At 44.8% G+C, this 16031-nt stretch overlaps 1 protein-coding gene across 2 annotated transcripts in view; it reads left to right on the forward strand.

The window, feature by feature from the left end:
- Nucleotides 1-6371, forward strand: part of suco (SUN domain containing ossification factor) — an 89112-nt gene extending 82741 nt beyond the window's left edge. For both annotated transcript variants that reach the window (XM_078407804.1, XM_078407805.1), the window contains 3 exons: nucleotides 804-895; nucleotides 2189-2247; nucleotides 4717-6371. In XM_078407804.1, the coding sequence (XP_078263930.1) occupies nucleotides 804-895; nucleotides 2189-2247; nucleotides 4717-5154 (589 nt within the window). In that variant the 3' untranslated portion in view covers nucleotides 5155-6371. The remainder of the gene's footprint in view (nucleotides 1-803; nucleotides 896-2188; nucleotides 2248-4716) is intronic.
- Nucleotides 6372-16031: the final 9660 nt, after the last annotated feature.

Consider the following 16031-nt stretch of genomic DNA (forward strand, 5'->3'; position numbering starts at 1 on the left):
ACACAATGCTGAAGTAACTCAGCAGGATAGGCAGCATCTCTGGATGGAAGGAATGGATGACGTTTCAGGTCAAGACCCTCCTTCAGACCGAAAGTCCCCCATTCTTTCTATTCAGAGATGCTGCCTGTCCTGCTGAGTTACTCCAGCATTTTGTGTCTATCTTCAGTTCTTTGTCCTGGTTCGGTCCTTTACTTCTCATGTCGTGGCATGGTTTATGCTCTGAAACAATGAACCTCAAAATAAAAGGACATACCTTTTAGAATGGAGATGAGGAGGAATTTCTTTAGCCAGAGGGTGGTGAATCTGTGGAATTCATTGCCACAGACGGCAGTGGAGGCCAAGTCAATGGATATTCTTAATGTGGAGATTGACAGGTTCTTCATTAGTAAGGATGTCAATGTTTCCGGGGAGAAGACAGGAGAATGGGGTTGAGAGGAAAAGATAGATTGGCCATGAATGGAGAAGTAAACTCAATGGGCCGAATGGCCTAATTATGTTCCTGTGACTTGTGAACTTATGAACCTATATTATACATTGATTATTTATTCAGCATCACGACAAGGTCTTTTGTTAGCCTTTATATTTCGCTTTTTAAAATAAAAAATGGAGAAACAATTTTCAAATCTGTTGCTGGAATATTTTGTTTCATTAGTAATGCGGAGTGCTTATTTTTAATTTATTTTACAAAACCACATACATTGGCCAGTGTATAAAAAGTTTTTTAGTTTATAGTTGAAAGTTAATGTTGAAGTTTAATAAACATAAATGACATCTCTTGTAACAAATTATTTTGTACTATAAAGGTGCTTTTCTTCCTATGATGATATGAATCTCCTCAGAAGAACATCATTTCCTCTTGTTCGTTCCAAATCTTTTCACTTGCCCACAACTGAAGGTAGGCATCTCGGCAGCTACTGTTTTAACTAGTTTATGAAAGCCTTTGCTGAATTTGAAAATTTGAACAGTATATGTAGCATAAACTTGTGTTAAAGCATCATAGATTTCTACCTTTTGGCTTATTTTGGTGTTTTTCTTCCCCCGTTATTTGTTAGCGCTTGATAATCAACAAGAGACGAGTGTATCATCTCCAGAGGAAAGGTTCAGGGTCCAGAGCAATAAGTCAGTCAGTGACGCTAACCCATCGGAAGGCAGTGCATTACAAGGCAATTCAGTGCAAGCAGAATCATCTTAATTGAACTGTTGAATTAGTTACACCAGAGATTTAACTGCAAGGCATGTGAAAGGATTTTAGTATCAATAACCTTAGCCATGTGAGATGTGCTTTCTTATAGATTTCAAAACAATTCTTATAGATTTCAAGACATTATTTTTAATACCTAATATAAGTTGCATTCAGCTGAATTACCAAAATATTTTAGAATATATATATATATATATATATATATATATATATATATCGTATTTAGGAGTTATTGAATATATACAAGAGGGCTTTGTGATTTGGGAAACATCGAATGTGGTGGAGTAGAGGGTGTTGTTTATGTTACTGCACGAGGAAGCAAGAGGCCTGGACTTAAAATATAGAAAATGTGAATTAATATCTTTCCATTGGTGGGGAATAGTTGTGTATGCTGTATATTTTAAAATATATAATATCGGGGAAACAGCTACTATATTACATTCGGGAAGGAAAATGTCACCTAATTTGGCTTAATGTCACCTATTTGGCTTAATAGTTGACAATAATGGAGGAATAGGAAAACTTTATTGTGACTAGGCACAGTGAAATTCTTTCCTTGCATACTTAACTTTCAACTAAGTGGCTTTCTAATATTATTAACCTTTTCAAAGAATGTGAGCTTGTGCCATACAGCATGGAAACTGGACTTCAACCCAACTCAGCCATGCCGACCAAGATGCTCTGTCTAAGCTGGTCCCATTTAGCCCATTATCCCTCTAAACCTTTCCTATCCATGTACCTGTCTAAATCATGAATGTTGTCATTGTACCTGCCTCTGAGTTCCTCTGGCAGCTCATTCCGTATCATGTGTGGAAAAGGGAGGGGATTTGTTAATTTGCTGATTTTTAATATGCAAGTCATGAATTTAATTGCATAAGCTATAGAGATTCGGTTCCAGGTTTGCCACTGTAAGGCATGCTGTAAAATATAAAACCTTGTTTTATCTATGTCACTGCTAATATTTGTGCTGCTTTGTTTTTTTTTAAGTGGGACCAGATGACTTGTACATTGTAGAACCACTAAAATTTTTACAAGACAATAAGAAGGTACAGTTCTTTTAACAAAAGTTTGCTATTCGTGTATTATTGTCACTGGTACTGAGTGAGGTGCAGTGTGTTATCCAATTACGGCAGATCACATTATATATGAATACAATTAAGCTATCCACAAGTACAACCGGTAGTTCAGAGAGAAATACCAGAGTACAGGGTATTGTTTGCACCATTTGAGTATAAAAGATGCTGATAAAATGTCAGTTGGCAGCAGTGAGGTAGGTTGGAAGATTGGGGCTGCACCCTAGCCCATGGGAGGACTGTCAGTAGTCTGACAACCGAAGGGGAGAAGGTGTTCCTGAATCTGGTGATATGTAGTTCCAAGTGCTTGTATCTTCAGCCCGATGGGAGTGGGATGAGGAGGGAATGACCAGGGTTTTATTTTTAAAAAACCCTACTTAGTTGGCAGCTATCCTGAGGCTGTGTGAAGTGTAGATGGTCAGGCAGCATCTCAGGAGAGAAGGAATGGGCGACGTTTCGGGTCGAGACCCTTCTTCAGACTGACCCGAAACGTCACCCATTCCTTCTCTCCTGAGATGCTGCCTGACCAGCTGAGTTACTCCAGCATTTTGTGAATAAATACCTTCGATTTGTACCAGCATCTGCAGTTATGTTCTTACACTGAAGTGTAGATGGAGTCGCTGGTTAGGAGTCTGGTCTGTGCAATGGACTGGGCTACATCCACAACTCTGCAAATTCTCGCAGTCTTGGATAGAGCTGTTCCCAAGCCGCGCTGTACTGCAACCGATAAGCTGCCCTCCACGGTCCAGCTGTGGAGGTTTGAAAGAGTCATTGGAGAAATGCCCAAATTCCTCGGTTTCCTAAGGAAGGAAAGGCATTGATATCATATCATATCATCATATATATACAGCCGGAAACAGGCCTTTTCGGCCCTCCAAGTCCGTGCCGCCCAGCGATCCCCGTACATTAACACTATCCTACACCCACTAGGGACAATTTTTACATTTACCCAGCCAATTAACCTACATACCTGTACGTCTTTGGAGTGTGGGAGGAAACCGAAGATCTCGGAGAAAACCCACGCAGGTCACGGGGAGAACGTACAAACTCCTTACAGTGCAGCACCCGTAGTCAGGATCGAACCTGAGTCTCCGGCGCTGCATTCGCTGTAAAGCAGCAACTCTACCGCTGCGCTACCGATATGCTGCCTTGGTTGTCACATCAGTGTGGCTGGTCCATGGCAGATCATTGCTACCTTCCACACAGGTGAGTCCATGCGTGTAAGGGCCACAGGCAGTGGTTCCTGGCAGCGGGCCCAGACCAGTGTTATTCAGTAGGTGTAGGTAAGAACTGCAGATGCTGGATTAAATTGAAGGAAGGCACAAAATGCTTGGGTAACCCAGCGGGACAGGCAGCATCTCTGGGGCGAAGGAATGTTTTTTTTTTTCAAGTCGTCACCCATTCCTTCTGTCCAGAGATGCTGCCTGTCACGCTGAGTTACTCCAGCACTTTGTGTCCACCAGTATTATTCAGGCGTGGTCAAATTTAATGGAACCTTACGGAATTTCCTTTAGTCTTTGGTCAAGTCAAGTTTATTTGTCACATGGGCAGTGAAATGAAAGTGGCAATGCCTGCGGATTGTGCACAAAAAAAAAAGAATTACAGTTACAGCATATAAATTAAAGTTAATACAGAGAAGACAAAATTTGGTCCCTGGTGATATGAGCGTTAAGTCCTGATGGCCTGTGGGAAGAAACTCTGTCTCATCTTCTCCATTTTCACAGCGTGACAGCGGAGGCGTTTGCCTGACCGTAGCAGTTGGAACAGTCCGTTGCTGGGGTGGTAGGGGTCCCTCATAATCTTGCTTGCTCGTGATCTGCACCTCCTGATGTATAGGTCCTGCAGGGGGGCGAGTGTAGTTCCCATGGTGCGTTCTGCCAAACGCACTACTCTCTGCAGGGCCTTCCTGTCCTGGGCAGAGCTGTTCCCAAACCAGACTGTGATGTTGCCGGACAGGATGCTCTCTACAGCCTTGAAGCATTGAAGGATCCTCAGAGAGACTCTGAATTTCCTCAGCTGTCTAAGGTGGTAAAAGCGCTGCTTTGCCTTACCCACCAGTGCGGCAATGTGTGTTGTCCACGTCAGATCCTCTGTGATGTGGACTCCTAGGTATTTAAAACTGCTCACCCTATCCACAGTAGACCCATTTATCTCCAGTGGCGTGTACGTCGGATGTTGAGCCCTTCTAAAGTCCACAATCAGCTCCTTAGTTTTTTTGACATTCAAGAGGAGGCTGTTGTCCTGACACCAGAGTGCCAGATCAGCCACCTCCTCCCGCTAGGCCTTCTCATCGTTGTCGGAGATCCGGCCTTGATCATGTCTTAATTCTACCTGAACAATAATTAATCTGATTATCTGATGATAAAATATGTAATAAAGTGCTTGTGTTTCCCTTTGAAGCTTGCAGTAGCTAACAGCATTTATTTTTTTACATTTTAATAGAAAAAGCGTTGCCGAATAAAAATTGAGAAGGTTGAAACCGTAAAACCAACAGAGTCTGTAATCCCAATGGTTAATGGAGGAATAAAGTCTTGCAAAGCTCCTACAAACCCAAGTGATTTTTCGAACACTGTCTACAGTTCTTCGCTCAAAGGTCCCCCGTCTGAAGGGGGCTCGGAGACCTCATCACAGTCCGAGGAGTCCTATTTCTGTGGCATCTCGGCATGCACGAACCTCTGCAACGGGCAAGCGCAGAAGTCTAAAACTGAAAAGCGATCTTTGAAAAGGAAAAAGTCAAAGCTCACCGATCAAGGGAAGTTCATCAGTAACTTGATACAGACTAAATCAGGATCAATGCCAAGTTTGCAGGACATAATAAAAGGAAACAAGGATATCACAGTTGGGGCATTTGGTGCCACCACAGTATCGGGACACGTGTGATTGAGATGGACTTTGAATGGGGGGGCCGCCTCTGGTTTTTTTTTCTTGTGTTTATGGTTTACAAGGCACTTTTGGCCTTGCAATACCGAAACTTCAAAATAATAATCTGCTGGTGTGCGAGTCAGTCTTCAGGGTCTGTTGGAAGCAGAAGAGGTTTGTACTTGACTTCCATGGGGAGCAACATTCTACAAGTCATCTCCACGTGGATTTTGAAGAAGGTATACAAGTCGTGCAAGGGGAATCTCCCAGGAGAACATGTGATGCAATTAGTTGGATTAAGAATCTGTTTAATTAGGTACAGATGGAACAGGAGTTAATGCACAATTTCTACATTGAGCTGTATTCCTCCAACTTGCACCTTTTTCCATATTTGTGCCTTTTGTATATTTATAATGTAGCTGAAAATGGAGTGGTTCTGTCTCCAATTTACCTTGTGTTCATCTCTTTTCCTTTTGATCGTATGGGGATTTGATACTGTAACACTAGAGTTCTCTAAAGATCTTCACGCAGTCGGGTCCATGCTCCAAAGAAATTGAATAAGAAAGATATGGGAGGGAAGGGGAGAGAGTTCTTTTGATATCCTCTTTTAATTTTGCAATTCAACTCTAAATTCAACCCTGTTGAGCATTAGTTGCAATTTCTAAATTGGCTAGAGTGCAGATTTTGTATACTTTCACATCACGATACAGTGTTTTTATTTCTGAGGCGTGTGTTGGAAAGTTCATGTTGAAAATGAGGGGGTTTTGTTTTAGAATGTATAATATTTGTGGGTGGATGAGAGTGAAGGAGAGAATTCCTTAATGACAGAACATCTAATGTCAAATTGTTAACTTATAGTTCAATGTGCACTTTCACTTTTTAAAAATTCCAATGCTTTTTGCTATGTTGAAGTTCGTCATAGTTTGTAAAGTAATTTAATGGTGAATTTCATGTTTTGTTTGTTTTCTTCCACCCTCTCCCACCCCTTTGCCTCCTCGGAATAGAGTTCGACTCTTGTGGTACACTTACCCTCTGGTCTGCACAGTAGTCAGTCACAGGACCTGAGGACTGTTGTGTTGTGGACCTCTCTGAAAGGGTCCAAACTTGAGCAACCTATTATTTAAATGTTTTTAAACGTGTATTGTGTGCTATGCACAACACTGTGGAACACAAGGATAATGTGACTGCAGAGCTGTAGTACCATTAGGAAACTGTGAATTTCTAAATAAAGTGGAACACTTTACTGTCTTTAATCAGTTCAGATGTTTGGTAGATTACTTTTTAAAAATTATATGGGCACAGAGGCTTGGTGGAGGGGGGCTGTATGGAGTTTGCACATTATGTGACTGCATGGGTTTTCTCCAGGTGCTCTGGTTTCCTCCCACATCCCAATTCGTGTAGGTTTGCAGGAAGGAACCGTAGATGCTGGTTTAAACTGAAGATGACGCAAAAAGCTGGAGTAACTCAGCGGGTCAGGCAGCATCTCTGGGGAAAAAAGAATGGGTGATGTTTCGGGTCGAGACCTTTTGGACTGAGAGTCAGGGGAAAGGGAAATGAGAGGTCTAGAGAGAGGTCTAGAGAGAGGTCTAGAGAGGTCTAGAGAGAGAGAGGTCTAGAGAGAGAGAGGTCTAGAGAGAGAGAGAGAGAGGTCTAGGGAGAGAGAGGTCTAGGGAGAGAGAGAGAGGTCTAGGGAGAGGTCTAGGGAGAGAGAGAGAGGTCTAGGGAGAGGTCTAGGGAGAGAGAGAGAGGTCTAGGGAGAGAGAGAGAGAGGTCTAGAGAGAGAGAGAGATGTCTAGGGAGAGAGAAAGAGGTCTAGAGAGAGAGAGAGAGGTCTAGAGAGAGAGAGGTCTAGGGAGAGAGAGAGGTCTGGAGAGAGAGAGAGGTCTAGAGAGAGAGAGAGGTCTAGGGAGAGAGAGAGGTAGGTCTAGAGAGAGAGAGAGAGAGGTCGGTCTAGAGAGAGAGGTCTAGAGAGAGAGGTCGGTCTAGAGAGAGAGGTCTAGAGAGAGAGAGAGAGGTCTAGAGGTCTAGAGAGAGAGAGAGAGGTCGGTCTAGAGAGAGAGAGAGGTCTAGAGAGAGAGAGGTCGGTCTAGAGAGAGAGAGGTCGGTCTAGAGAGAGAGAGGTCGGTCTAGAGAGAGAGGTCTAGAGAGAGGTAGAGAGAGGTCTAGAGAGAGAGGTCTAGAGAGAGGTAGAGAGAGGTCTAGAGAGAGAGAGGTAGAGAGAGAGAGGTAGAGAGAGAGGTAGAGAGAGGTAGAGAGAGAGGTAGAGAGAGAGAGGTAGAGAGAGGTAGAGAGAGAGAGGTAGAGAGAAGTAGAGAGAGAGAGAGAGGTAGAGAGAGGTAGAGAGAGAGAGAGAGAGAGAGAGCATTGATAAAGGAAACACGCCATTGTTCAAGACAACTTTGAAGCAGGTACGACTTGGGTGGGTGTCGGATGGAGAGGGGGGGATGCAAGAAGCAAAAATTCACACCACTGGGTTGTAAGGGAAGAGATTGGTAGAAAATAAGATACTTGGGCAAATGCACTCTCTTTTATTGCGTGGTCCGGAACAAGGGAATTATTCAGTGCTTAATTCAGAATCAGATTGGGTGAAAGCACCTAGTCTCACAGGCTGATACAGTCACTGCCGTCTTTATTTCAGTGGATTAAGCTAGTGACAAAAGCTGATTTTAAGATATTTTAAAAAAAACTGATCCATACTTCAAAAATAATCTGGAACTTGCATGTTCATGGATTCCATATCTGTGATATATCAATATAAGATTGTAAGTCATGGGCAAAGATTAGCATTCAGACCAAGTCTGCACCATTCAATCATGGCTGATCTATCTTTCTCTCTCAACCCCATTCTCCTGCTTTCTCCCGAGAACCCTTGATATGGGGTGAACCCTTAATATGTCTACTTGCATTCAATAGACAATAGGTGCAGGAGGCGGCCATGCGGCCCTTCGAGCCAGCGCCGCCATTCAATGTGATCATGGCTGATCATTCTCAATCAGTACCCCGTTCCTGCCTTCTCCCCATACCCCCTGACTCCGCTATCCTTAAGAGCTCTATCTAGCTCTCTCTTGAATGCATTAGTTAGTCTATAATGTGTTTTAGACTTTTAAAATTACCACCCTAGTCTTAAAGCTGCGACTTTGAAGAAACCTGAAGGTGAATTTTTTTGTTTTGCCGAAAAATGATTTAACAATGGCCGACCTTGCTTGCATTTTGGCTTGCTTTCATGGGCAGTCCGTGACCACTACCACTGAGTCGGAGGAAGCCTGTTAAGAACATACAAAATATGTTTGTAGACACAAAATGCTGGGAGTTACTCAGCGGGTCAGGCAGCATCTCGGGGGCGAAGGAATAGGTGACGTTTCGCGTAGAGACCCTGAAGAGGGTCTAAGTGGGTTCAAAACCTAGGTAGGCTGCAGGTGACAGCGCATGTGACAACTCATTGTGCCAACTCAGTGCAGAACATTGAATAGAACAGGAAAAGGCCCTTCGGCCCACAACATTTGTGCTGACCGTGATGCCAAATTAAACTGCCTCCTTCTGCTTGCATGTGATCCATATCCATCTGCCTTTCTAAAAGCCTCTTAAATGCCACTACCATATCAGATTCCACCACTACCCCTGGCAGCACCTTCCAGGCACCCACCACTGTGTAAAAATCATGTCCCTCACATCTCCTTTGTACTAGGCCAAAAATCACAGGCAATAGGCGGCACACTAAATAAGATGGCTGGACGTGGTTGAGAGCTTGGAGTGTGATCCAGAATTTGCAAAGAGAATTAAGGGTGGAAACTGAAGAGGGACTAATCATGATCTTCCCAACCTCTTCATATGTAGGTGATACCAGAGGGTGAAAGAATTGTAAACACTGCACTCTTGTATAGAGAAAAGGATGAAAGGGTAAACACAATTTAGTTTAGAAATACAGACCCTTCAGCCCAGAGACCGCACCGACCTACAATTCCCGCACATTAACACTATCCTACATGCGTGAGGGACAATTTGCATTTATACCAAGCCAATGAAACCTACAAACCTGTATGTCTTTGGAGTGTTGGAGGAAACCGAGGATCTCGGGGGGGAGGAGAGGTTTGGGCCTAACGGGTCCACTCGGTCTAGTATGAAATAAAAGCAGAATGCTGGAGACACTCGACAGATAAGTTAGCATCTGTAGATAAGAGCACTTTAAAAATCAGATTCATAATTTATTCCTACAGCGACAGGGCCTACAGCGCCCCCCCGGGCCTAATACGGGACAAACAAATTTAGCCCAAAATACAGGATGTCCTGGCCAATAAGGGACAGTTGGCAACCCTCACTGTAAGCCAGGGGTCGGCAACCTATGGCCCACGGGCCTAATCCAGCCCGCTGCCTGTTTTTGTATGGCCTGTGAGTTAATGATTTTTGCAGTTTTAACAGGTTCAAAAAAAAATCTAAAGAAGAATATTATTGGAACACAGCCATGCGTGAGGTGGGGGTGAGTTGCCAGAGATCCGGCCACTCACGGGGGAAGAGATCGTCCACTAGGCTGTGTTACACCACCGACATTCACTGTAACCCTCCCACCCCCGGCCGCCTCCCAACACGCCGACCCGAGTCCGGGCAAACGCGGACGGGATGGGCATTGCCTCTGATCACTCAGCCGCAGAGTTGGGAGGGAACGATGTTGACAGCAGTTGTATAGGGCCCTAGTGAGACCGCACCTGGAGTACTGTGTGCAGTTTGAGTTTTGCTTAAGATTCCATGCTAGGGATGTCATACAGCCTTGCCATTTAACTATACATTACACAGAGGAGTTTAATGCAGACACAAGGAACGACAGATGCTGGAATCTTGAGCCAAACCCTGGAGTAACTCAACAGGTTAGGCAACATCTCTAGAGGACATGGATAGGTGATATTTTGGATTGCGACTTTGAACAAGGAGTTGAATGTACAGGTAATTGTTCCCATTACCATTTTGTCTCACTGTATTATGAGATCATCTGTTTCTACACCCTCCTCCACCTATATTCCTACTGAGAACTAATGTATTTTTAACAGCCAGGATCTGAAGAAAGGTCGCAACCTGAAACATTGCTTCTCCATTCACTCCACTTGTTGCCTAACGGAATGAGTTCCTCCAGCACTTTGTGTTTTGCTGACGATTCCAACATCTGCAGTTCCTTGTGTCTCTAACTTGTATTTCTCCCTTTTCTGATGGAGTCTTTGACCTGAAATGTTAACTTTCTCCCCCCCCCCGCCCCTCCCCACACACACATGCTGAGATTTTCTGCTATTTCCTGATTTTATTTCGGATTTCCAGCATCTGCAGTTTTCTTTGTTCATTTTCAAATTGGGGAGACCTGTAATCTTGTAATAACAAGGAGGTGCAGATGCCTGTTTACCAACAAAGGACTATGCTGGAGTAACTCAGCGGGTCAGGCAGCATCTCTGGAAAACATGGATAGGTGACGTTTCACAGAGTGCTGGAGTAACTCAGCGGGTCAGGCAGCATCTCTGGAGAACATGGATAGGTGACGTTTCCCAGGTGCTGGATTAACTCAGCGGGTCAGGCAGCATCTCTGGAAAACATGGATAGGTGACATTTTGGACATGGATAGGAAAGGTTTAGAGGGTTATTATGGGCCAAACGCAGGGAGTTGGGACTAGTGTAGATGGGATATATTGGTCAGCTTAGGCAAGTTGGGCTGAAAGGCCTGTTTCCGTGCTCTGACCCTTCAGACTGACTCTGTGTGAGGTGAGGGGCGGAGAGGAAAGCTAGGAGGGAAGAGAGGCAGAATAGTATGGCTGCTAATATGTGAATGCATGTGAGGGGAGGGGGGGGTGGGGGTGATCATCTTGTTTAAGTAAAATAGAAAAATATCACCCGCTAAGATTCCATTTGGCAGAGAGGAAACAAAGAGTAGGGATTAACGGGTCCCTTTCAGAATGGCAGGCAGTGACTAGTGGGGTACCACAAGGCTCAGTGCTGGGACCACAGCTATTTACAATATACATTAATGACTTAGATGAAGGGATTAAAAGTACCATTCGCAAATTTGCAGATGACACAAAGCTGGGTGGCATTGTGAACTGTGAGGTGGATGCTATGAGGATGCAGGATGACTTCAACAGGTTGTGTGAGTGGGCGGATGCATGGCCGATGCAGTTTAACGTGGGTAAATGTGAGGTTATCCACTTTGGTGGTAAGAACAGGAAGGCAGATTATTATCTGAATGGTGTCAGGTTAGGAAATGGGGAAGTACAAAGAGATCTGGGTGTCCTTGTTCATCAGTCACTTAAAGTTAGCATGTAGGTACAGCAGGCAGTGAAGAAAGCTAATGGCATGTTGGCTTTTATGACACGAGGAGTTGAGTATAGGAGCAAAGAGGTCCTTCTGCAGTTGTACAGGGCCCTAGTGAGACCGCACCTGGAGTACTGTGTGCAGTTTTGGTCTCCGAATTTGAGGATGGACATTCTTGCAATTGAGGGCATGCAGCGTAGGTTTACTATGTTAATTCCTGGAATGGCAGGACTGTCGTATGTTGAAAGACTGGAGTGACTAGGCTTGTATACACTGGAATTTAGAAGGATGAGAGGAGATCTTATTGAAATATATAAGATTATTAAGGGATTGGACACGTTAGAGGCAGGAAACATGTTCCCAATGTTGGGGGAGTCCAGACCCAGAGGCCACAGTTTAAGAATAAGGGTAGGCCATTTAGAACGGAGATGAGGAAAAACCTTTCTACTCAGAGTTGTAAATCTGTGGAATTCTCTGCCTCCGAAGGCAGTGGAGGCCAATTCTCTGGATGTTTTCAAGAGAAAGCTGGATAGAGCTCTTAAGGATAGCAGAGTCAGGGGGTATGGGGAGAAGGCTGGAACGGGGTACTGATTGTGAATGATCAGCCATGATCACATTGAATGGCGGTGCTGGCTTGAAGGGCCGAATGGCCTCCTCCTGCACCTATTGTCTATTGAAGTGTAAGTTTTGTGCCTTTTAATTATACAGAATGCTGATAGAGAAAGGAACTTAGTACAATTTATTTTCTACGGTCCTGTTGTACACTGACGACAAACATTCATGAGTCATAGGAGCAGACGGTGGGCGGTGGGGGGGGGGGTTGCAGCGGTAGAGTTGCTGCCTCACAGCGCCAGAGGCCCGGGTTCAATCCTGACTACGGGTGCTGTCTGTACAGAGTTTGTACCTTCTCCCTGTGACCTCGTGGGTTTTCTCCAGGTGCTCCGGTTTCCTCCCACACTTCAGACATACAGGTTTTACGTTAATTGTCTTCCATAAATTGTAACTAACACTGCAATAGTGTTAGTGCATGGGGGGTGATTGCTGGTCAGTGTGGACTCACTGTGCTGAAGAGCACGCTTCCTCACTGTATCTCTAAAGTCTAAAATAGGCCATTCGGCCCATCAAGTCTGCTCCGCATCCTAATTCCTAATGGGATTAAATGAAATATCCCTTTGGGGTATAAATAGCCCCAGATTGTAACCGTGCAGTAGTCCTCCATTCTTAATCCTTTGCTAGCATTTCTTCATATAGCATGTGCACATGGAGGCTGACCATTCAGCCAGCTGGTCCTTGCTGACATTATATATCGTAGCTTTTCCCTCACCTCTCCACCATTTTCCCTTCTCCTTCACGTGTTTGCCCAGATTCCTTTTTTAAATGCATCAATACTATTTGCCCGAGTGCACGGTGGCGCAGCGGTAGAGTTGCCGCCTCACAGCGAATGCAGCGCCGGAGACCCGGGTTCGATCCTGACTACGGGCGCCGTCTGTACGGAGTTTGTACGTTCTCCCCGTGACCTGCGTGGGTTTTCTCCGAGATCTTCGGTTTCCTCCCACGCTCCAAAGACGTGCAGGTTTGTAGGTTAATTGGCCGGGCAAATGTAAAAATTGTCCCTAGTGGGTGTAGGATAGTGTTAGTGTGCGGGGATCGCTGGGCGGCGCGGACCCGGTGGGCCGAAGGGCCTGTTTCTGCGCTGTATCTCTAAATCTAAATCTAAAACACAGGAACAGGCCCTTCGGCCCACAATCTGTGCTGAACATGACACCAAGTTAAAATAATCTCTTCTCCCTGCAGGTGAAACATCCCACTATTCAGTGCACATCCCATGTTTAGTTTAGAGATGCAGTATGGAAACGGGCCCCTTGGCCCACCGAGTCCACAGTGACCTATTGAAACTAGTTGTGTGTTACGCAACTTTACCATCCACTCCCCACACACACACAATTTAGAAACAGCAAATTAACCGCATGTGTTTGGGAGGAAATTGGACGCGATCACAGGGAACGTGCGAACTCCACCCGAGCAGCACTCGAGGCCAAGCTGATGCTAATAGGCAGTGGCTGGGCCTGTCTAAAAGTCTCTTAAACACCACTTTTGTACCTGTCTGGGCAACACGTTCCAGACACCCTCCCCACCGGTGTAACAAACCATAAGGTGTCATTGTCAGTAACAAGGTAGCTGAAGGAACTTGAATGCAATTCATGTTACGCTGGCAACTGCCCAGGAGAACGCACTCGTCTGGGTCGGCTTTAATTCCAGATCAGACGCACACATATCATCCCCATCTTGTGAGCTGCTGGGGCATTGCTTAATTATGTCAGTAGGTGTCAGTGTTGAGTCGTCAGAATGTGAGAATCAAAGTGAAGATCAATTTTAAGGACTTCTTGTCATCTGGCAAGTGTCAGGGATGTACAACTAAAATCCAAAGCACCTGGAAGACTGAATGGCACAAGGGTCGAGTTGCTGCCTTGCTGTGCCAGAGACACTGGTTCAATCCTGACCATGGGTGCTGTTTGTACGAAGTTTGTACGTTCTCCCTGTGACCGTGTGGGTTTTCTCCGGGTGCTCCGGTTTCCTCCCACACTCCAAAGACGTGCGGGTTTAATTGGTTTCTGTAAATTGTCCCCAGTGTGTCGGATAGAACTAGTGTACTTCACTAGGTGTGCCGAAGGGCCTGCTTCCACGCTGTATCTTTAAAAACTAAAACTGGCGTGTATTTGAACGATAATAAAGACTATTGTAAATCTGTGAAAAAGATGAGGATCTCCCAAACGCATTCGGGTGATCACTTTTTTTTCAGTTCCTTGAAGCTGAAGGCACCACCTGTATGTGTTTCACAAAATGCTGGAGTAACTCAGCAGGTCAGGCAGCATCTCAGGAGAGAGGGAATGGGTGACGTTTATGTGGCTGCACATAGAATGGTGCAAGACATTTTTTTCCCCACTTAGGGATGTTATTAAAAATTATAATTATCAAGACACAGTGTTGGAGCAACTCAGCAGGTCAGGCAGCGGCCTGCTGTTTTGCCATTATGAATCTAAACTTTTCCAATTTTAGGTAATTACTAAAACCTTCCCCTCTCCCCTGTGTCACACCTAGACACTCAGCTATTTCTTCCTCTCCCCCCCCCCCCCCCCCCTTCCACCTACATTCTTTCCCCTAGGTACAAAATTCCAAACTCTTTAATCCTTTTGTCTCACCTCCTGTTGTTTCATCTCTGGCCTTTGTCCAACAATCTCCCTATCTAAAGCCTCCCTTACCGATATCCACCAATGGCTTTGTCCTGCCCCATCTCTCTCTTCCAGCTTCCCCCCACCCCCACACAATCAGACTGAAGAAGGTTTCTGACTCAAAATGTCGCCGCTCCATGTCCCCCTGCGATGCTGACTCACCCGCTGAGTTACTCCAGCACTTTGTCCCTTTTTTTTGTAAACCAGCATCTGTGGAAGGAATGGGCAGGTGGCATTCCATGTTGGGACCCTTCAGTCTGAGGTCAGAATTCATTAGATGTGTAGAGCATTTACAACCAACTTCTAACAAAAGAGTTGCAGGCTAATAATAAACTTGACTGGAAAAGATCAGCATTATGGATGGCAGGAATCTGAAATATTCTGCAAATCTATCGAGAGACATAGTTCTCCTCCTCTCTTCGACGAGAGTTTAGCAAACCCATTCCTTCTCTCCTGACATGCTGCCTGACCTGCTGAGCTACTCCAGCATTTTGTGAATAAATGCCTTTGAGAAACATAGTTTGTGCTTCAGGTCCGGAATGACAGAATTAGTGGGAAAAGCTCTCAGCACCTGTACGGAGCGAGACAGATTTACTGCTTTGAGTCATAGATGGGGTAGGATGGAAAGAGTCAAGAGTGTTTTTTTGTCTTCTGTCCCAGATAAAACAATGAAATTCTTATTTGCAGCAGCACAACAGAATATGTCAAATACTAGGGAGCATAGCTTTTAGGTTAGAGGAATCGAGTTCAAAGTGGATGTGCAGGGCTGTGGTAGAAGCAGACACGATAGTGGTGTTTCAGGGGCTTTTAGATAGGCACGTGGATATGCAGACATTGTGGGCCAAAGGGCCAGTTCCTATGTTGTACGGTTCCATGTTCTTCGTAAAAGATCAGAGCACTATCCTTAAAGTCAGCGTGGGTCTTTACCAAACTCTCATCGTCTAAGTCATAGTGCAATACTATTAAATACCTTTTTAAAAAAATATTATTTTTATTGCTGTTTCAAATAGCATACAAAAACATTTAACATAACATAAAATAACATAACATAACAAGGCACATCAACAGCAAGGTCACTTTTAGGCACCTAAAGGAACTTTAAATATAAAGGAAGTAAGGCACGTTTCTGCTATAGTACATATTTTTATACACAAAATGCTGGAGTAACTCAGCAGGTCAGGCAGCATCTCGGGAGAGAAGGAATGGTGACGTTTCGGGTCGAGACCCTTCTTCAGACTGATGTCGGGGGGGCGGGACAAAGGAAGGATATAGGTGGAGACAGGAAGATAGAGGGAGATCTGGGAAGGAGGAGGGGAAGGGAGGGACAGAGGAACTATCTAAAGTTGGAGAAGTCAATGTTCATACCACTGGGCTGCAAGCTGCCCA

Source organism: Rhinoraja longicauda, chromosome 11, assembly GCF_053455715.1.
Source record: "Rhinoraja longicauda isolate Sanriku21f chromosome 11, sRhiLon1.1, whole genome shotgun sequence".
In the NCBI taxonomy this organism is placed as follows: Eukaryota; Metazoa; Chordata; class Chondrichthyes; order Rajiformes; family Arhynchobatidae; genus Rhinoraja; species Rhinoraja longicauda.